The 23,931-nt window shown below is 40.7% G+C and overlaps 1 protein-coding gene across 1 annotated transcript in view; it reads left to right on the forward strand.

The window, feature by feature from the left end:
- The window catches only part of LOC141129340 (uncharacterized), a 73,010-nt gene that overhangs the window by 15,716 nt on the left and 33,363 nt on the right, over positions 1 to 23,931 (forward strand). Inside the window, exon 2 of the mRNA XM_073617315.1 lies at positions 5,951 to 6,292. Within this exon, the coding sequence (XP_073473416.1) occupies positions 5,951 to 6,292 (342 nt within the window). The remainder of the gene's footprint in view (positions 1 to 5,950; positions 6,293 to 23,931) is intronic.

A 23,931-nucleotide genomic window follows, 5' to 3' on the forward strand; every position in this document is an offset into this window, starting at 1 on the left:
TCTAAATGTTTGACTACAGGTGTTTCCAGTGAAGGGTACTGTTAATGTTACAGCATACAAAATTATAGATCCAGTAATGGTGCACTTCCAACCTTTTGGAGAAGGCCCTTTTAATTTACATCATCACTGTGTCTCTGTGTTCAAAGCCAGCTCCATAAAGGCATGGTTTTGACCAACACAGAGCCTTGACCTCATCCTTATTGAATCTCTTTGGGATGAATTAGTAGTAGGGAGACAGTCTTCCTGTCCAGCATCAGTACCTGGTCTCACAAATGCTCTTTTGACTGAATCGGCCAAACTTCCCTCAAACAGGTTCCAAAGTTGTATGGGGATCATTCCCAGGAAAGTGGAGGCTGTTATTATGTCATTACCATTACCATATGATTTCAAAAATAATATTTCAAGCTTTGGAAATTTCACTAGCCACCATGTTGACTCATTCACATTTACAGGTTGTGACAGTTCACAGTCATTATGATGTCTCTGACATCTTTGTCACTTTCTTTCGTTTTGCAAACTTGATCACGTCTCGTTTGTGAGCAGCATGATGTGGTTGGAAAATTGGCCACATAACAAGAAACAAGTTGAAAAGTGGGTCAATTGCAATACATAAAAGAAACAGACAGGAAGAATTTGATGCAATACAGCTGGTACTGTAGGTGACTGTTCACGCCCTGTTACAGGAAAATCAGGGAGGTGTAGGTTGCAAAAAAGCCCTCCATCTCGCTACACAGATAGGTCAGAATGAAATCTAAAGGGTATCCAGATTTATTTTTCAATTCATTTTGACCTTCTCTTGTATAGTCAGTTGAGTGCAACTTCGAGGGAAAGGCTTTCCAAGCATGGGAGGAGTCTTGTGTTCTTACTGGGTGATGCAGTGTGTTGGGCGGAGCTTACAACTTATTTAGGTCTTTTTATGTCTTTGGGACTTATTTAGGTACTTTTTATGTGCTAAGCACAGCAAAACAACACTTACTGGGGGAGCAGCAGTGCACCAGGTTAAAGAAAATAAGTTAAAAGTGTTATTTGGTTGTATTAAGGCATATAAATCTACCTACCTGATCTACCTGATCTGCCATGCTTTATGATTCCCCAACAAGCTGTGCAGCATCCTTCTCTGTTTTGAAAGTGGCTTTATGCATTGACATACCTTCATACAGTATATTTCCATCTGTCCAGACAGTATGGTCACCTCTTGTCGGGTTTTATTGCTGTCTGTTTGCCCATTAGGGACATTCACCCTCCTTATTTGTCCTGTTTACCTTTATTATCGAAAACTGAAAGTAAACAAAAATCCCAAATTGTGGGTTGACCTCAGAACAGGAATAGAGGTGAAATCTTCCAATATGGACACTAGTTCTATTGACTCTGGTGTCAGCTCTGTATTCCCTCACTTTGCAGGGATTTCCTCTCACTTCTTGTTTGGCTATGGGACAGGAAGTGAAGGGAAATCTCCCCAATGGGACACAGATGGCAAAAAAAATTGACAGAGGTTATAACCCTCCTTTACTCTATCCACAATGAAAAAAGTTTTGCCTTTGATGACACTTTAATGCTCCAATAAGATACAGAAAATGAATCCAACACAATTTTACTTCTCATAGTACTGTACAGTACAGAAGATATTTTTTCCAGTCTCTTGTAGTGTAAAAAGACAATGATCTTCCCAGCTTAGTGTCTGCTGGGACAATAATTATGAGTTTAAAGCGGAACTTCAGATGAGGGTGAAGACACTTTTCTGCCTTCCCGCTTCCCCTCCTGTTTATCTTTTGGCACCATTTTTTTTATGGGGGGGGCAAGTACCTGGTTTGGGCAGGTACCTGCTTCCACTTCCTTCAAGATTGCCTAGGGATTCCAAGCTGAAGTTTGCACCCCCCCCCTCGCCCGCAGCCTCTTGGGACATGTCACAGGTCCCGGTGGCACAGTGGTGCACATGGTTGCGGCACATTCCATGGCCACAAAGCTTTGCACATGTGTCAAAAATTATCCCCACTGTTGCGTTCTGCGGGCGGTACCGCCCACCAAATGTAACCCATTCAAGCAAATGGGGCAGCACAGCAACCACCTCTCAGTCGCATACAATGGACATGGTTGAGACACAGTGGTGCAAGCTTTTAGGGGTTAAAACAGGCGGTGAGGAGGTGCCATATCTTTCAAATGCCCTCTAAAATGCAATTCACCACAAACAGCTTTTTCAAAGAGCCAACACCGATGTGAACTAGCCCTCAGGGTGCTACTGTATAATGAGGTAAGGTAAAAAAGCATGTGTACTTTAAAAGTACTATCTGAACAGGCATGAACGCAATCTTTCATATTAAGCAGATTGATACGCGGACCAGTGATATCAGTTGCTCAATTTAAAACTCCATTCTGCCTTTTAAATAAACAAAGTTCTTCTGTAAACCTTTTGACCGGTGGTTGTTTTTGGCTGAAAAGGTGATTTTCCATACTTCTGTTTTATACAGAAACGGTATTAAAATCTGTTTCAGTTCGGTTTAGGTTCTCCCTAAGGTCGTAAAAGTCCCTTTTTGTGAAATTGCAACATCTGCAAGTCTGTAAACAATTTGTATACATGAAGTGTTAACCCAGGTTTACACCTGAGCAATCTAAAGTGCTTTTCTAGAAGTACGTCAATGCTCAACATGAGGATTTCGATGAAATCTTAGGGTAGCCATTACCTGCAGATTAAAAAAATGTTTGAAATTGTTATATATTAATCTAAAAAAGCACACAATCACAAGCTGTAAAAAAAAATTCAACAAAGGAAAAATAGAAAAATAGAAGGGTTTACCATATCCATCAATGAAGTAAAAGGGCCCCAAGGGCTTTAACAAATGTTGGTTTGGTCCAAATCTGGTCATGTGGGTGAATCTTTGCTGGGTTTGGCGTAGGCCTTGGTTGTGTGACCCCATTTTATGGGAATTCCAACATACATATTTAGTGGCACACCTACTAATTCATTATATTTCTGGGTGTAATAATGGAGAAAATTGAGTACTGTCCGTGATACTTTTTTTATTTGCACTAACATACAATTTTTCAGGACAAGCTTTCGGGGTATGTCCCCTTCTTCAAGGTCCAAGCAGTACTGATTCACACATTTTTAAGCAGAATGTTAAAGAAAAAAAGGAAAAAAAAAAAAAAAAAAAAAAAAAAAAAAGAAAACAAAACACATACAAATCAATGGTAATAAAGATAGCAGCAGAGTTAGTGAGATAAGACAGAGGGAGAGCTAGGAGGGAATGCAAGGGGGGGAAAATACTAATCACAGAGCGGTCGTAAAACTTTAGCATAATGTGTAAGGAAACCAATGTCTAAATTCAGGCCATTATTCTTTGTGTCAAAAAGAAGTATCATTCTTAGTTCAAACGTTTTCCTTTCCTGGATAGTTCTGAAATTCCCTTTAAGAACTAAGACATTGAGGTCTTCTATCGTGTGGTCCGATTGTGAGAAATGATGTCCCACAGGTGTGCATAAACTGTCTTCTTTATGTTCTTTGATGGTATGTCTATGCAAATTCATCCTCACTTGCAACTTCTGTCCTGTTTCACCAACATAAGATCCTTTGCTGCACTTTTTGCATTGGATGAGGTACACAACATTACTTGAGGTACAGCTGTAAGATCCCATGATATAGAAGGTCCCATTTGTGTGTGTAACACTTTTGGATAGATTTATCTGGTTGCATAGTTTGCAGCGTTTTTTATTGCAGGGTTTGCAACCATTATTTTTGACTTCATAATCAGAGTGAAGTTTCCTGCTGATTAGTTTTGTGTCTGAGGTTGGGTGGTTGTCTGAAAGCCAATAATGGGGGTTGTTGGAATATTCCTTTCAGAGTTTCATCCTCTGTTATAATGGGTTGTTTCTTTTTTTTTTTTTTTTCCTTTTTTTCTTTAACATTCTGCTTAAAAATGTGTGAATCAGTACTGCTTGGACCTTGAAGAAGGGGACATACCCCGAAAGCTTGTCCTGAAAAATTGTATGTTAGTGCAAATAAAAAAAGTATCACGGACAGTACTCAATTTTCTCTGTCACAATTGCACTAATACGGCTACAACAAATCAAGTATGGGTGTAATAATGGAAGGGGACTTTTGTTTATCCTTAAGATAAGGAAGGGGTTTAGTCAGATAAGTCAATAATCATACATAAATCAATACTGCTGGATAGAGTGCAGCTTTTCTATCTTTAATGGACTTAAGAATGAATGAACAGACCCAAAACTACCAGTAGCAATACCGGTGTATCTTCCTTTGATTTAAGTTTATCTGTACTTAATTTTTTTGTGAAATAAAGTGTCAGGAGATGGTTTACCAGATTATAGGTTTAGTTATCTCTTAAACCTGTCCTGCTACAAAGTCACAAATTCACCAGCTCTAAGTGGATTCTCCAAGCGAATATAGAAATATTACACCCCAGACTCCCTAAGGGAAATAGGAAGTCTTCTTCACAGGAATGTCCTGGTGGTCACCAAGAGGATCAGGACAAGGGATGGGCAGGGAGAAGGATGCAAGAACGCTGCAAGGAGGATGGGGGGAGGGGATTGAGTTAGAAGGAGGAATTTGGGAGACAGAAGGGTGTAAGTATTTTTCTAGGATGGAGAATTGGGGGGGATGCTAAGAGTTGTGATTTAGGGGGATTAGTGTTGGGACGAAGGATGGGGGGAAGAAGATTTGTACTAGGAAGGGGGCTTGTCTAGCATCATAGGTAACTCTGCCTCACCACATTATCTACAAAGTAACTATTAAAGGAGATCTATGGTCACAGCATACATTTTCATTGTATTATCATACAGGATTCATATAGCGCTAATGTTTTATACCGTGCTTTACAAAATGGAGGGAGACAGAACAGATACAAATGAATACAAGAAGGATCAGTGGGCCCTGCTATTAAAGCATACAATCTAAAAGGAAAGGACAAGTGATACTAAAGGTAAGGGATGTGTTAATGGAGAAAGTAAAGGTACAGTTGATCAGTTAGAGGCCTCTCTGAAGAGAAGTTTTCAGGGATTGCCGAAAGGCAAATAGAGTAGGAGATAGTCATACAGATTGGGTTAAGGGGTTCCAGAGGATGGGAGAGGCTCTGGAGAAGCCCTGGAGGTGAGCATGGAAGATGGTGACAAGGTAGCTAGAGAGTAGAAGGTCTTGGGAGGAGCAAAGAACAGTTTGTTTTGAGACAAGGTTAGTAATGTAGCTGGGGGCCGAGTTCTGGATGAATTTGTAGGTTGTTGCTGGTATTTTGAATCTTATTTGCTGGGTGAGCGGAAGCCAGTGGAGGGATTGACAGAGAGCAGGAACAGACAATGAACGGTTTGTAAAATTGATAAGTCTGGTAGCAGCATCGACGATGGACTAAAGAGGGTATAGCCTGTGTAAAATTAGGCTAACAAGGACAATGGGGTTGATTTACTAATGACAAACAGACTGTGCACTCTGCAAGTGCAGCTGCCCCAGAGCATAGTAAATGAGCAGAATCTCTGCTGACTTCAATCATCCAATCATGGGAAGGCAAAAATGCTGTTTTGAATATTTTCTTGCACGTGATTGGGTGCTCTTTGCAAAGTGAAGCTTTACCTCATTTACTAAGCTCTGGAGCAACTGCACTTGCAGAGTGCACAGTCTATTTGCCTTTACTAAAGTAACCCCAATGACTTTAAGTAGCATTTCATTCAGCATGATAGTCAAACAACTAGAATTTGAAGAGGAAAAGGACATTTGGCCAATGGCCATTTCTCTCATTATAGGTCTTCTTTAAACTAGAAGGTTGATTCTGGTTTTGAGTGGAGAACCAGTATAAAATATACAAAATATGGGGGGTACATACCTACATCCCTGTAAATAGAGCCCTTTGTGGGAACTGAAACCAGAACCTCAGGATTGCAAGTCAAATGCTAACGAGGGAACCACTGCACACAGAACTGCTTTTAATTAATGTTTCTTTCTTTACAGGGCTCAGTTCAGATTGTACTCCAAATATAAATCTCCCAAAGAATGCAAAGGCTGGTCAAACCCAAAACCAACCACTTTCCCTGAGATGTCCAGTCCACCTATGCTCCTATGATCAACCTAACGTGACCTGGTGCAGAGTAGAACGCAGAGGAAATAGTCAATGTGAGAATGTAAAGCCGGATGATCGGATCTCCTCTGGATGGGGAGAAAAGAAAGGAAATGAAGCAGTTCATGTTCTGAAGTTTAAATTTGTGCAGTTAAATGACACTGGATTTTATCAATGTTTAGCAGCCTTTAAGGAAATGCAGATCGTAGGAAGTGTGATAGAAGTTACTGTACCTGGTAAGTCTGCCCTGAAAATATATTGTAATGATGATGCTGTATATAGAGTACGATTTGTAAAATTATAGTATACTATCTCCTTCATGCTAACGTTTCAAAGTAGGCTACAGTAGAAGTATCTACATCTGCTTGTGAACTGAAAGTAAGGGCTTGTCAACCTTTTCCATTCTAACGTATCAACATGCGTTCAAATTTATTATTTATTTATTTCAGGTACTTATATAGCGGCGTCAATTTACCCAGCGCTTTACATATACATTGTACATTCACATCAGTCCCTACTCTCAAGGAGCTTACAATCTAAGGTCCCTAACTCTCATTCATACATACTAGGAACAATTTAGACAGGATCTGATTAACCTACCAGCATGTCTTTTAGGCACAGGGAGAACATGCAAACACCAAGCAAGTAGTGTCGTGGTTGGGATACGAACCAGTGACCCTTCTTACTGCTAGGCGAGAGTGCTACCCACTACACCACTGTGCCGCCCCAATGCAATGCAATGTTCAAATGCAATGTGTGGCATTTCACAAGAAAAGGGTTAGGTTGCCCTGCTTTGTCTATAATCCAAATGCACCTCAATAGGGTTTGATGCAACTGAAGAAAGCAAAGTAACACAAATCATGTTAAACACACCCTCTGAACTGTCATTTACACTACTCTATTGAAGTAAACGGGAATCTGCTGACTTGTGTTTGATGTGCACTTTAGGAAAATGCAGGAAAACAATGCCTTTGTACACAAAGTCTATGATATTGGCACAGCATCCTATTTGAAGCTTCAATGGTGCCATGGATATGGGTAGCATTGGTGAACGAACGGTGGAAGTAGAGCTTTTGGGTAAAACTAGGTTCTTTTTGCTGGGAGGACCATGGGGCATTTCTAGATACAACCAGATGTGTCCTCCAGAAACATTTACATGTACAGCTCCACTGCCATGATTCAGGAGCCTTGTGACTAGCAATGAGCAAATCTTTTTACCCCAGTTAAAACATAAATCAGTGGTCCTGGCACGATAGTCTAAGATCTATCCCAACACCCAATTTGCCCCCATGTTTCAGGGGGTGCAGGCAGGAGGGAATCATGTTCCATATTTGGTGGTCCTGCCTGAAGTTCCAACAGTTCTGTACAGTACCAGGATATTTAATTTGCTTTACTCAGTGACTAGTTTGAATATCCCCAAAAATGTTAAGACAGCATTATTTTCTGACCTATCAAGTGAGTTACCCAAACATCTCAGAACCCTCACCTTCTTTATCTTTTTAGCAGCTAAAATCACTATAGCAGGAGCATGGAAGTCCCTTGCGCTAGTCAAATACAAAATTGGCTAGTATCCTCTGGGACAAACAACTTTGATTTGGGAAAGTCTAGAACCCCTGGATTAGATACCTCCAATCTCCTTAGTGGGTGGGGTGGGGTGGCCTGGGGGTGGTAGTTTGGAATGTGGTGATCAACCACATATCGCTTCTCCTCCTTCTTCTTTTTACTTTATTCTACTGTTTTTCTTCACCCTTCTAGTTCCCATACAAATTCTCCATGAATGCTTTGGCACAGGCTTTGGGGTTTTATCTACAGTGGGGACAGAAAGTATTCAGACCCCCTTAAATTTTTCACTCTTTTTTATTTTGCAGCCATTTGCTAAAATCATTTAAGTTCATTTTTTTCTTCATTAATGTACACACAGCACCCCATATTGCCAGAAAAAAACACAGAATTGTTGACAATTTTGCAGATTTATTAGAAAAGAAAAACTGAAATATGACATGGTCCTAAGTATTCAGACCCTTTGCTCAGTATTTATTAGAAGCACCCTTTTGAATAATAATACAGCCATGAGTCTTTTTGAGAAAAATGCAACAAGTTTTTCACACCTGGATTTGGGGATCCTCTGCCATACCTCCTTTCAGATCCTCTCCAGTTCCGTCAGGTTGGATGGTAAACGTTGGTGGACAGCCATTTTTAGGTCTCTCCAGAGATGCTCAATTGGGTTTAAGTCAGGGCTCTGGCGGTGCCATTCAAGAACAGTCACGGAGTATTGTGAAGCCACTCCTTCGTTATTTTAGCTGTGTGCTTAGGGTCATTGTCTTGTTGGAAGGTAAACCTTGGGCCCAGTCTGAGGTCCTGAGCACTCTGGAGAAGGTTTTCGTCCAGGATATCCCTGTAGTTGGCCGCATTCATCTTTCCCTTGATTGCAACCAGTCGTCCTGTCCCTGCAGCTGAAAAACACCCCCACAGCATGATGCTGCCACCACCAGCACAGCAAAGCACTGTTGGGACTGTATTGGACAGGTGATGAGCAGTGCCTGGTTTTCTCCACACATACCGCTTAGAATTAAGGCCAAAAAGTTCTCATCAGACCAAAGAATCTTATTTCTCACCATCTTGGAGTCCTTCAGGTGTTTTTTAGCAAACTCCATGCGGGCTTTCATGTGTCTTGCACTGAGGAGAGGCTTCCGTCGGGCCACTCTACCATAAAGCCCCGACTGGTGGAGGGCTGCAGTGATGGTTGACTTTCTACAACTTTCTCCCATCTCCCAACTGCATCTCTGGAGCTCAGCCACAGTGATCTTTGGGTTCTTCTTTACCTCTCTCACCAAGGCTCTTCTCCCCCGATAGCTCAGTTTGGCCGGACGGCCAGTTCTAGGAAGGGTTCTGGTCGTCCCAAACGTCTTCCATTTAAGGATTATGGAGGCCACTGTGCTCTTAGGAACCTTAAGTGCAGCAGAAATTTTTTTGTAACCTTGGCCAGATCTGTGCCTTGACACAATTCTGTCTCTGAGCTCTTCAGGCAGTTCCTTTGACCTCATGATTCTCATTTGCTCTGACATGCACTGTGAGCTGTAAGGTCTTATATAGACAGGTGTGTGGTTTTCCTAATCGAGTCCAATCAGTATAATCAAACACAGCTGGACTCACTTTTCTGGATCATCAGCTGGATGATCAGAAAAAATGGACAGCACCTGAGTATATACCTGAGTATATGAGTGTCACAGCAAAGGGTCTGAATACTTAGGACCATGTGATATTTCAGTTTTTCTTTTTTAATAAATCTGCAAAAATGTCAACATTTCTGTGTTTTTTTGTCAACATGGGGTGCTGTGTGTACATTAATGAGGGGAAAAATTGAACTTAAATGATTTTAGCAAATGGCTGCAATATAACAAACAGTGAAAAATTTAAGGGGGTTTGAATACTTTCCGTCCCCACTGTAACTAGGGATGAGCCCGAGGTTTGAGTCCAATGTAAGTTCGACCTCAACTTCGGGTGTTCATCTGTTCTAAAACTAATCGAACATATGGGACATTTGGGGAAAATCTGAGCGCTGCGGTAAGCCCCATAATGCACTACGAGATCACAGTGCATTGCTGTTTGATGATTGGCCAAAGCATGCATCTGACCTGCATGCTTTGGCCAATCACAGCACTGCTGGGAGAGCCATAATTGGCCAAAGGCAGGGTGCCTTTGGCCTATCATGGCTCAGGGGGACTAAGTTCACGCCCCACACTATATAAGGCTGCTTACAGAGCGGCCATGTGTAGTGTTGTTGGCGTGGACAGAGAGATAGCTTGAGTTAGATTAAGCAGGCAGGTTATTCAGTTTTGGCGGTGTATTTGATATATATACAGTCAGTCCCTCTAATTATGGTCAATAATAATAAGCAAGAGCTGAACCAGATAGAATCAAATACACCTCAAATAGAATCTAATAATCTGATATAAAGCAGTTGAGATCGAAGTCTATGTTTAGACCCCTAGGCGAGAGAGTACACATCTCGAATATCCATCTGGATTCATTTTTACTTAATTCTCTTATTTTGTTGGAACCCCTCCAGTGTTATTTTTTTAGGGGGTTCAGGAACATTTTTTGCCACTATGTCTCTTATGCCGCGTACACACGACCGGACTTTACGGCATACTTTGCCCGGCGGACTTTTTGACGGACTTTACGACGGACTTGCCTACACACGATCAACCAAAGTCCGACGAATTCGTACGTGATGATGTACGACCGGACTAAAACAAGGAAATTCATAGCCAGTAGCCAATGCTGCCCTAGCGTCGGTTTTTGTCCGTCGGATTACCATACAGACGAGCGGACTTTTCGACCGGACTCGAGTCCGTCGGATAGATTTGAAACATGTTTCAAATCTAAGTCCGTCAAACTTTTGAGAAAACAAAGTCCGCTGGAGCCCACACAGGATCGAATTGTCCGACGAAATCCGGTACGCCGGACCAAGTATGCCGTAAAGTCCGATCGTGTGTACGCAGCATTAGTGTTGGCGCTCGCCTGTAGGTAAAACGGGGTTTGTCGGGTAGAATACTATGAAGAGTCTTATCAGCTTTTAACAGGGGGGAAATATTTTTTAATAATACGCTCCACCTGTTTATGTTGGACACTATAGTTCATTATTAGATTCAGTGTACAATACTTGTCCCTATCTTGGATCAGCAGATTCCTTGGCATTTGGTAGACTTCTTGTATTTTGTCTTCAATGAATTCTTTGTTGTAACCTTTGGCCTCAAATTTTTTTCCCATCCAATGTGCCTGTGCAAGGTATTCTTTATGATTATGATTCCTTCTCAGTCGTATCATCTGTCCTTTCGGGATATTTATGAGCCATGGTTTATGATGACAGCTGTCAGTTGGTATATAACTGTTTCTTTCTACAGGCTTAAAAAAAGTTTTAGTGCTTATAACCCCATTAACCTATCTGTATCTCTAGGTCAAAAAAATGAACAACCCTATCACTAATTTCATACATGAACTTAATATTCTTCTGGTTGTCATTTAGTCGATCAAACATCTGAATTAAACTTTTCTCATCTCCTTTCCATATTACAATGCAATCATCAATTAATCTTTTATACAGTATCAAATTTTCTGGCACATCGGAATATATGGCTTCTTCCTCCCATCTGGCCAAACAAATGTTAGCAACACGGTGCATACTTAGCACCCATCCCAATGCCATTTAGTTGTCTGTAGTATTCTGCATTATACCAGAAGTAATTATGCTGTGGCCCAAAGGCTAGGCATCTCAAAACAAATCTTCTTTGTTTAGAGATAAGATTACTGAATTTTTCCATGGCCCATTTAGATGCCTGAATCGCATCATCATGATCTATCACTGTATATAACGAAGCAACATTTGCTGTTCCAATTAATGATTTATCTTCTGGTCTTAAATCGACATTTTTCAAAATTTGGATCAAATGTTTAGTATCCCTGAGGTAAGCACTGGTATTAGGTACCAAGGGTTGCAAATACTTGTCAACATATTCTCCCAGTCCAGCATTTATTGACTGGATGCCATTTATTATAGGTCTGCCTGGTGGTTGTTCTAAGTTTTTATGTATTTTTGGCACCGTATAGATAATGGGTAAAAGAAAAAAAATTCTACAAGCCACAATGAACCTAGTGCTAAATATAAGCACTACACAGCCACATGCATGAACCACGTCTTGTAATGCGTGTAAATAACAAATAAATAAATAAATAATTATGCTAAAGTGTGCTAGATGTGCCCCTATCATGGCACACAGAAATATAGTGCATATACAAATGGGTACAAAGGTGTATACCCCACTAAATATTATATTGCATAAACATAATGTGCACAAGTAAACAGTACAATTAACATATAAAATAATAATAATCAATTAAAACACTTTTGCTTCTAATATAATACATAAGTGCAAATGGATGCCAAAAAGTGCCATGTGCCAAACAAAAGTGCTATGTGCTCCACAATTCAGGTACATACTAGTCCATTATGAACTACATAGAAAAAAGTCCTGCAAAAAAGTGCTGGTGTGTGATCTTCAATGATAATATATTCAAACTTGCTAAATCTCCACGTGCCACAGGTCATGCAATGGTGCAACATAAGTGACCCCCCCAAGGTAATGCGCTCACCTTAGAGAATGTGACTAAGTCGCTAGACAAAGTCAGGAAACGCTTTTGAGCCACCCAGGGCTCTGTGTGGGTCACAGGATCACAGGCTCCAGCACGGGAATAAACAATAGATAGGAAAAAGGACCATATAGTGTAATATCGTTTAAAATATTTATTCCAAAGTCAGACAAAACTCTCCCCCAAATGGGGTACTCACGTTCTAAGGGTGCGTCAGTGCACCACTCTAAACAAGCATGTAGATGGATAAAGCAGTAAGGATATGGCGTCCGTCCCAACACCGACAGCTGCCGCTGCCTAACACTCCTTACTAGCCCCTCCACCCAGATAATGGGCACTCTGCATGTGTCAGGTATTAAATACTTTGATTCATTTTTAGTTAAAATATTCTTAGCACTGCCTTTCGATATTAAATCTGATAGTTCACATTTGTATTCTTTTGTAGGATTTCCTATGAGTCTTATGTATGTATTTGTGTCACATAGTTGACCTAATAATTCTTTAATATAATAGTCCTTAGATAGCACGACAATTGCCCCTTCTTTGTCCGCAGGCCTAACTACAATTTCCTTATTTTCTTCTAACTGTTTTATTCCTGTTTTAATATTATGGGGTTCATATATTCTTGTGATTTTCAACTGATCCAGTTCCTGAGTTACCATTTTATTAAACATTTCAATGTGTTCATTATTCTAAACAGGGGGATTGAACAACGATTTATTCCTAAAGTTACTGTGTACAATTCTGTCTGGGGTTTCTGTTCTTCCAGTTTAAATAGCCAGGAGCTTACTTAGCATATATTTCTTAATGTTAAGTTTTCTAGTATACTTTTGGATGTCAACGTACACCTCAAATTCATTGAGGTTTCTTTTTGGGGCATACTTAAGTCCTTTGTCTAATGTGGTTAGCTAAGCTCTTGTTAATTCTATTCCACTTATATTGTAGATGCCCTCACCTACTGTTCTCTTTTTCTGTTGGATTTTGAATCCTCCTTGACATCCCCTTTTTTGTCTGGGCTTCTTAATTTTACCATTCTGTCTTGCCGGGGAGGGGTGTTTTCGTTCCTGTGATATTCTAAAAAAGAACGCGTCTGTTCCTCATCTCTGTATTCCCTTAAGGATTCACACCTATTCTGAGTATGTATCGGACTTCTTCTTGGTTCATACTGATTTTGGTCATATGGAGTATAATTTTGATATTGAGGGTACTCTCTAGATTAACTCCTATTGGGGTTCTGATGGTAATCTCTTGGCTTACTCCTGTTGTAGTTCTGATGGTGATGATTAACTTGGTTTCCATTCATTGGATTCCTTCCATTTCCATTGTGGTGATGGGGTGAATAGCCATCATAATTGTGAGGTGAATTATAGGGTCTCTGATTTTTTCTATTCCCATTATTTTTCCAATAGGGTCTTCTTGGTGACTTATTTTTGTTTTTCCACCATGGTTTTGGAGTTCCATTATCTTCCCTGTATATTCTTTCTTGTTCAATTCCAATCTCTCCTTCTTGTCTTGATATATCAGGGGTTCTGGGTCTTCTTTCCAGAGTTCTATATCTCGGCTCTTAGAGGGAAATGACTGGTCTGCCTAGGTTAAAAGGGAAAAGGGGCCGTGCCACATCCAAAAAACTTTTATAGAAAAAGAAGAAAAAGGTTCCCCTGAGTGGATTTTTCCGGCACTTGCAAAGGTAATATATGTAAAATAGGAAGATACGCGTATATATGTATAATAGATAAAATAGTATTTCTGTTTATTCAAAACGTTCTAGTATTAAAAACAATGCATACATTGGCAAACAACAACAACATGTACATTAAACATATTACAAAACGGTTGTAATATCTATTTCAGTTGGTAAGTGACAGGTGATGTTTAAATAGTGGAATTCTTTTCAAGACCAACGCGTTTCGAGTACATTCTATTTCAGTCCTTCTTCAGGGGCCAAATTGAAAAGAAAGATTCATCTAAATTAATTGAAAAACATATATTTGATCAATTGCCATATAAATCTATATGTCAATAACCAATTATAGGTGAAATGATCCGTAGATCACTTACCTGTTATGTTACCGTTGATGTTTATGCAGAAAAAGACATTGGTAATTACAACCAGGAATGGGAAATGCTTGCAAGAGAGATGGCGTTTGATTTGATGTTCATGAATAGAAAAGCTGTTCTCTGGGTACTTGTATCTCATATATAACACTTCCCCAGTGAGAGGGGGAAGAGATGAAGGGGAGGGAAGGTTTCTGGAGTTCTTTTTGGATTTAGTTTTTATGATATATATATAGGGGTTCACCTACCCCGGCCTCCCCCGGATGCGTGCGGGCCACAGCGGTATACTGGAGCGAAGAGGAACCGTCCTATAGATAAAAGTTTATATGGTTTAAATGAGTGACATATTCTTATTTCATAGAACAAACAGCAATAAACTTTTTCTTAATATATGTCCATTAGATGCTGATAGCTAATGCGCCAAGTCAGCTTGTAGGTTTGTGTGTAGTGAACACTACCTATATGTAATTCAAAATAGGAGAGAAAATGTGTTGTTAATTAAAATGGTAATTAATGGACATACTTTGCCTACAGAGTATACTTGCATGTGTAGTATGGAGCTCTTAATTAATCATTGTAAATGGAAAATATAAGAGTAATGTTTGATATGCACTATGTGCTCCCCTTAAAAAACTCCTGTGGTTTATGTTGAAGCATACTAGCAGTAATAGCATTGTATGGTCATGGTGTTTAAAATTGTATAATGGGGGGTGTGCGATAACAGACAGAAACTAATGAATAAAGAAAAGATATTATGCACATATGCACATGCAACCGTGCATGTGTACACAAATTTACACACAATTAGGTGTGTGCATATATGAAAGATACTGGATATTTATATGAATAACTTTAGTATTATGTTTTAAGTTTATAATACTTATGGAAAGATAATAATAGACAATGTAAGATCTACAGCATGCAAGCATGTAGAGCAAAAGAAAGAGATCAGTATACTGAGTGGTTAAAGAGGAGAGTTCTAATACCTGTTCTTAGAGAGTAGACATGTTAAGCCAGCCACGCATCCCAGCATCCGGCAAGCAAGACGCCTTAGTTGGGAATGAGTGGGGCCAGTTTATATGTGTGGCGAGTTCCAATCAGCTGGCGCAATGATCGCGCTCAGCTGGCTGGTAATTCTCGCCAGCTGGACGGCCTGAGAAGCTCCCTGAGACGGGGATGCGCGGCGCCGCCCCTACCGCGCATGCGCGAGCGCAATTACGTTGGAGCGGCGTCACGCACACCCCTCCCACCGGCACGGAAAGCCTCACCGGCGGACTGCGCATGTCCGCCGGAGTGGCAATATGGAGGTGAAGGGCATAGATGTTATGTTGCCCTGGTATCCTCCTGTAATGCCGCCCAGCTGAAGGTGCTGGGCGGCCTTTCCGTGCCGGGTAACCGCTATTGGCGGACACATCCAAAGGGGGTGGGCCGGGAAATAGACAAACATATTGTTTGAGGATTATTGACCCTAAACAAGGGTAGAGAATCGCAGAGACATATATTTATACGTTTTTGTATACTTACAAATACTCTAAGTGGATAGTTAATTGTAGATGGGAGAGATCAGGTAACCGCTATTGGCGAACGCATACCAAAAGGGGTGGGCTGGGAGAGAGGCAAACACGTTAGAATTATTAACCCTAAAGATGGGCGGCATTACAGGAGGTTACCAGGGCAACATAACATCTATGCCCTTCACCTCCATATTGCCACTCCGGCGGACATGCGCAGTCCGCCGGTGAGGCTTTCCGTGCCGGTGGGAGGGGTGTGCGTGACGCCGCTCCAACGTAATTGCGCTCGCGCATGCGCGGTAGGGGCGGCGCCGCGCATCCCCGTCTCAGGGAGCTTCTCAGGCCGTCCAGCTGGCGAGAATTACCAGCCAGCTGAGCGCGATCATTGCGCCAGCTGATTGGAACTCGCCACACATATAAACTGGCCCCACTCATTCCCAACTAAGGCGTCTTGCTTGCCGGATGCTGGGATGCGTGGCTGGCTTAACATGTCTACTCTCTAAGAACAGGTATTAGAACTCTCCTCTTTAACCACTCAGTATACTGATCTCTTTCTTTTGCTCTACATGCTTGCATGCTGTAGATCTTACATTGTCTATTATTATCTTTCCATAAGTATTATAAACTTAAAACATAATACTAAAGTTATTCATATAAATATCCAGTATCTTTCATATATGCACACACCTAATTGTGTGTAAATTTGTGTACACATGCACGGTTGCATGTGCATATGTGCATAATATCTTTTCTTTATTCATTAGTTTCTGTCTGTTATCGCACACCCCCCATTATACAATTTTAAACACCATGACCATACAATGCTATTACTGCTAGTATGCTTCAACATAAACCACAGGAGTTTTTTAAGGGGAGCACATAGTGCATATCAAACATTACTCTTATATTTTCCATTTACAATGATTAATTAAGAGCTCCATACTACACATGCAAGTATACTCTGTAGGCAAAGTATGTCCATTAATTACCATTTTAATTAACAACACATTTTCTCTCCTATTTTGAATTACATATAGGTAGTGTTCACTACACACAAACCTACAAGCTGACTTGGCGCATTAGCTATCAGCATCTAATGGACATATATTAAGAAAAAGTTTATTGCTGTTTGTTCTATGAAATAAGAATATGTCACTCATTTAAACCATATAAACTTTTATCTATAGGACGGTTCCTCTTCGCTCCAGTATACCGCTGTGGCCCGCACGCATCCGGGGGAGGCCGGGGTAGGTGAACCCCTATATATATATCATAAAAACTAAATCCAAAAAGAACTCCAGAAACCTTCCCTCCCCTTCATCTCTTCCCCCTCTCACTGGGGAAGTGTTATATATGAGATACAAGTACCCAGAGAACAGCTTTTCTATTCATGAACATCAAATCAAACGCCATCTCTCTTGCAAGCATTTCCCATTCCTGGTTGTAATTACCAATGTCTTTTTCTGCATAAACATCAACGGTAACATAACAGGTAAGTGATCTACGGATCATTTCACCTATAATTGGTTATTGACATATAGATTTATATGGCAATTGATCAAATATATGTTTTTCAATTAATTTAGATGAATCTTTCTTTTCAATTTGGCCCCTGAAGAAGGACTGAAATAGAATGTACTCGAAACGCGTTGGGCTTGAAAAGAATTCCACTATTTAAACATCACCTGTCACTTACCAACTGAAATAGATATTACAACCGTTTTGTAATATGTTTAATGTACATGTTGTTGTTGTTTGCCAATGTATGCATTGTTTTTAATACTAGAACGTTTTGAATAAACAGAAATACTATTTTATCTATTATACATATATACGCGTATCTTCCTATTTTACATATATTACCTTTGCAAGTGCCGGAAAAATCCACTCAGGGGAACCTTTTTCTTCTTTTTCTATATCTCGGCTCTCTCCTTGGGGTAACAATCCTAACTTCTCTGTCAGGAGATGAGGTGGTTGACCCTGTTTTGCCTTGTTTTAAATTCAATTGCCAATTGAAAAAAAAAAAAAAAAAAAAAAAAAAACCTGTTCCAGTTGGTATTCGTTAGTATCTCTCAGATACTTTCTTTTCTTCCTTTGTTTTAGTTCTATATCTTTCTGCTCTAACACCTTATTGAGCTGCATGGTTAGTGTGGCAAATGGGGCTGTTTCTTTAAATGGCTCCAATGTTATCTTACAATCTGAGATTTGTTGGTTAATCATAGTCAATTTCCTCTGTTTCCTTTTGAGTACAAAATGCACTAATTCAATGCCCTTTTCATTAAAAAATTGATACCATTCATTCACTGCATCCTAGTCTAATAGACCATCATTGATGGAAACTTCCCATCTTAATCTTCTGGGAACTATGTTTTCCTTAATGTATTGCTCATGAGTAGCGATATCCCACCAGAGACTAACTTTCTTTTCCATCAGGTAGCCAAACCTTCTGAAATTAGTATCTAGGTCTCCAATCTTCGTATTAGGTTTTGTGGAAAAAATATCTTTTAAATCGACTGTGCGTTTTTCTATAAACTCAAATATCTCCATAACTGCTGCTACTAAGTAATAGAACTGAAATAAAAATATGTGTTGTATAGAGACTCAAGCGCTGAGATGGACTTTGTGGTAAATAGTGATTGGAAAATAACTAAATAATTAGGCTGCAATCAATCATGAGTGTTCAGGCACCCTAATGTGAAATAGTAATGAAAATAAATGATGCGCTCTAATTAACTTTACAATAAGTGCACAGCTCCCCTAAAATATATGCAATGATTATTGCTAATCAAAAGTAGGGACTACATTAACAAAATACCATATGTGGGTGCAAACATCAAATACATGATAAACCACAATCACAAAAAAGAAATAAATAAATAAGTAAATAAAAAATATATATGTGCATATATACCTATCAGAACTCATGAGCTATCATATTGGCTGGATATGCATAGTGAAAAACATGCAAAGGGCTTATGAGGTATGGTATTCCAGCTAACTAAGATTCAAACACAAACAATATTAATCACTAACAAGTCCATTAATCATCTTCACTCAATCACTGGAGTTGGTTTGTGTTTTGATTTTTAGCCTGCATTAAGCTATGCCTCCAGAGTATTCAGTGTCAGATATATATTGTTTTCCAGGTCATTCATAGATAGTGGCTTGCGCTTTGTTTCACTTTCAGCATGCAGATGATTCATGTAAATAAAACAATACACATCATTGCGCAATGATCAAAAAGAAACCAAGGGGGATAAACAAGGTGATACACTCACATAAACCCAATTGTAAGTCAGGCACAAAATGGAAAACAATCAGCCGCTACGAGTATGACTCCTCAAAGCCGCTGCTGCCGTGCTGGTGTCTCACAACCTCAGTGCTTTTCACTAGCTCCTCTCACGCGTTACATCACAGACCACGTGACTTTCTCAAGGATAGCCCTAAGACGCCACAGTCTCCGTATTTATGTCTATTGGCGTCCCAGTTGCCATAGCGACAGCGGTTTCTCATAGGATCATCATACTGTTTCTACTTGGTTAAAAGGTGTTATGTCACATATACAACACTCTTCAAATAATTTTATTAATGTCATAAATATAATAAAAATCCATATTCGAATTTAACTACTTCCATACAGGGCATTGTACAAGGAACACACCATCGGTCTCCTCCCATCTGACAGGACGTGGACCTGTGTGCTTACACACACAGATCCACGGTCCTGCTCGGTTACCGGGCAATCGCGGGTGCCCGGCGGACATCGCGGCCGCCGGGCACGCGCACCAGGACCCCAGCGATGCGGCGGGCGCGAGCCGCCGCCGGCGCGCGCGCGCCCTCTGGGCTGCCTGGAATGATGGTGGCCCAGAACAACAGCTGCACCGTCCCGCCGTCATATGACGGTGGGCGGGCAGCAAGTGGTTAAAAGAATGGAATATGAATAAAACAACACTAAATATCAAACAAACTCCCTCTAATGGTAGTAAATAAAATTACACATACTTAATATATCATACCAGAGAACTCTTCATTTAAAACTCGATATATTGAGAGAAATATTTGAATATATAAAAAAATATATTTAAACATATAAAAAAATATACAAAAATGAACCCAGATCATTAAAATATAATGAATGTTTGCCAATTAATAGATATTAGGTATAGTTTCATAAATAGGCCAGGATCCCATAAACCCAAATAAGCAACTAATTGGCAAATATCGATAATTTAGATAATGGTCATCAACCTAAAGAGAGAGTGGGACTAAATTAAAAACTTAAAATATTTTAAAAGATATATATAGAAATTTATAAGATGGATATGTAGAGAGATGATAAGCAAGAGCTGAACCAGATAGAATCAAATACAACTCACTGACCAACTCACCCACCCTAAGAGCTCCATAAAAAGCCAAAGCAAAGGCTGCCCGAAATAACAAAACTTCAAAACCAGACGAACACACCACAAGCGTCTGCATGAACAAGGACTGTAGAATGTCAAAAGTAATAGGCCGCGGCCATCCGCCGAGCACCCTTTTGTTAACCTTTCAGGGCCTGTTTAACAAATAAAATCTTTGGTAAAATCTGGGATGCCCCACAATTTAAAAAGGAACGCCAAACCGGACAATTTCCGGTTTATTGTGGAAATGGACAGGATGGCAGAGAAACACAGACAAATGAAACGAATCACAAAATGTCTGACCTCAGAACTGACCATTGCAACCCCCCCTGCTGCAGCAGCCCATTCATGCCAGAACTTGGTGTAGTAAGACCACGTTGACTCACTCAAGGAGCTTCGAATCAAACTGGAGGTGATTCCGACGCAATCCGCCACAGCCAAAGAGGACGAGGGGTTCTCCGTTGCTCTGCGCCCAGTGCCAACTCCCGGAACCTGTCCAACTGAAAGCAAGAGAGAGCGTCAGCCACACCTTTAGAGCCGGCCGCATCTGTGAAAAGCTCAAGATCATAGTTGCTGACCGGCCCCTCCATCCAGATTGACCGACCATTGAAAGTGGCCAAAAATTTGTGCCACACCAGCAGGTCGTTCCTGTGCTCCCTGTTCAGCCGAACAAAATGCCTGGGTGAACTGACCCCAGCAGTGGTGGCTGATAGCCGCCGACAAAAAACCCTGCCCACCGGCATAATACAGCACGCAAAATTAAGCTTACCGAGGAGAGACTGTAGCTCTCAGAGCTGGATCTTGTGTTTGCCAAAGGCCAAACAAACCTGCTCCTTAAGAGCAAGCAGCTTGTCGCCAGGCAGATGACACTCCATGGCTTGGGAATCAATCACTATCGCCAGGAACTTGATTGTCAACGCGGGGCCCTCTGTTTTGTCCGCTGCGAGAGGAATGCCAAAGCGCTCAGCGAGGTGCTGAACCGTAGACAGCAAAATACTGTATCAATTTGAAGAGGGAGGGCCAACACACAGAAAGTCATCTAAGTAATGGATAACCGAATTGACCCCGCCACCTCCCGAACCACCCATTCGAAAAAAGAGCTAAATGTCTCAAACAAGGCACAAGAGATGGAGCAGCCCATAGGCAGGCAGCAATCCACATAAATCCACATAAAAGGCACCCAACCATTTGCAGATGAATCCACAGTCACTCCTTCCGTAGCCCCATCATCATGCACGGAGGAGTCCCCAGAGTTATTCGACCACAGTGTCGGTTATATGCTGCTGGAGGATGCACAGAGAATTGAAGGCTCCGATGTTGGTTCCCAGATTGAGGAAGGGAGTAACGTGAGCCTAGAGAGAGGGGGTACCACAGAAGGACAAGAAACTGGCAGTCATGTTTAACAGCAGGGCACATTCATGCGTCCAACAAGAGTATCTGTGAGGGGTTACAGTGTTGTGACACCACCACCACCACCCAAGGCCCAATTTTTCTGCCCCTGTTTAACAGGGGCATGTAATTGTAATTGTAATTCTTGTTGGGCCCGTTCCTGTGCCCAACAAGAGGAACTGTGAGGGCTTGCAGTGTTCTGGTACCATCAACACCTAAAATCCAATAATCTGCAGAGTATATAGGGCAGGCTGTATAGTATATATACTGCTGTTCAGAGTATATAGGGACCCCCACGCAATTTTTTTTTTTAATTTTGGTGCGGGGTTCCCCTTAATATCCATACCAGACCTGAAGGGCCTGGTATGGATTTTGGGGGGACATCCATGCCATTTTTTAAAATTTTTGGTATTTTTATCTATATTGCCGGGATCCGACAATACATTACAGCCACGAGCAGTTTTAAATGACATTTTTTCCTTTAGAAATGTAATTTTGCTGTGGTACTGTTATAAACATGGGAAAGATGTGCTACTTTACAGATACTAAGGACACCCCCAGGCACGATATTTAAAGGAATATTTAATTTTATTGTTTCACTTTAAGCATTATTAAAATTACTGCTCCTGAAAAAAGGCAGTTTTTAAAACTTTTTTTTGCATTGATACATGTCCCCTAGGGCAGGACCCGGGTCCCCAAACACTTTTTATGGCAATAACTTGCATATAAGCCTTTAAAATGAGCACTTTTGATTTTTCACGTTCGCGTGCCATAGACTTTAACGGTGTTTGCGTGTTCAAATGCATTTTTTGCCTGTTTGCATGTTCTGCTACGAACCGAACCGGGGGGTGTTCGCCTCATTCCTATTTCTAACCTAGTCTAAGTATGGAAGCATGGTGTTCTTTTGTTTTGTACTGGAGATTTTGTTTAGTTTTATAGAACCTGTTTTCATAGCCCCAACCACTGCTCCCTGTGCTTTCTGTTCGCCATCACCCTATACCTCAGGGCGCAGTTGGTTGAGGACTTCCCCTTTAATATTGCTTAGATGTTATATGATTAGGATGAGGTGGTTTTGTTATCTCCCAATTAGGCACCGTTGCTTGACATTCACCTGTACAAATTTGTACCGTATTGTCTTGTCTAAACTTTTCAATGAAAGTTATTTGAAAAGATCTTGAATAAGTGGCAAAACCATTTAGAATGCTTTACACCCATGTTCTTAGGTATAAAACATTCTGAGGTAGTGAGCCATTTTGGAAGCATTGACGCATTTGTTGTCACATTGCTGACCTCCCCATTATCTTTAGCATCTCCTCTGACTTGGTAAACAGTGTGCTCTGTTCTTCACTTCTAAAGCCTCAGACACAATGCAGCTCATGTTTCCAGGGAAGAAAAACTACAGAAATAAAATTGCAAAATCATTTATTAAATAGAAATTACAGAAGTACTGTATACTATAAATATAATCTGTATATCATTTGGACTTCCCTTTAATTTTTCCCATGAGCATTTATAATTAACCAGTGACTATGTAGTAATAGTTTCTGCTGTGCAAGATAAGATAGAAATAAGTATTTTGTTATTTATTATATATTTCTAATATTTAGAAAATATTATGCAAGACTTTACAGAATACATACCAGTGTTGCCAACCGTCAGTATTTTTACTGGCAGCCAGTAAAAAAAAGGCACTTTTCTCCTGCCAGTAAATGCCAGTGACAGGAAAAGGTTGGCAGTAAATAATATGGCTGCGACGCTCAGCTCGGGACTGCGCATACGCAGTTCTGGTCCGAAGCTGTTCAAAACCATCTGAGTGCCTGTTACGGTGTGTTCAGGCAGTGCTGGCGGGGGGGGGGCCAATCTGGTGGAGGCGGTGCCTGATGTCATGGTGTGATGTCATGGTGCAAGGGAGCCGAGTGGAGTGGTCCGGAGTCTCATATGTGGATCTGCGGGATGGGACAAGGCAAGCCAGGAGCAGGGCTGTCAGTGCTGTTTGAACTGGAGAAAGAAAAGGGGGGGGGACATAGTGGGATCAGATAGAAAGGAAGAGTACAGATTAGACATTTAGAATTGAACGATGAATTTAGGTGAGATAGAATAATTTAAAAACTGATATATTAGACTACCGACCTATTGAGTCAAAATATCCAGTATGAATGCAGGAGTAATGATGGTTACAGCTGGTTGTTATTTAGCAGTCTATTGCCAGGCAGTTGTTGACTGGTGTTTATTTAAACGGAGATCTATGCAAGCGATGTGTCACAGCAAAAAAAACTTCCCCTGATAGGTATATATAATTAAGGTAGTTAGAGGGCAGTAGAGAGAGGGGATATAGATTAAATTTCTTCTGTCATATTTGCATAGCAGTTA

Source organism: Aquarana catesbeiana, linkage group LG02 (genome assembly GCF_042186555.1).
Source record: "Aquarana catesbeiana isolate 2022-GZ linkage group LG02, ASM4218655v1, whole genome shotgun sequence".
Classification (NCBI taxonomy): Eukaryota; Metazoa; Chordata; class Amphibia; order Anura; family Ranidae; genus Aquarana; species Aquarana catesbeiana.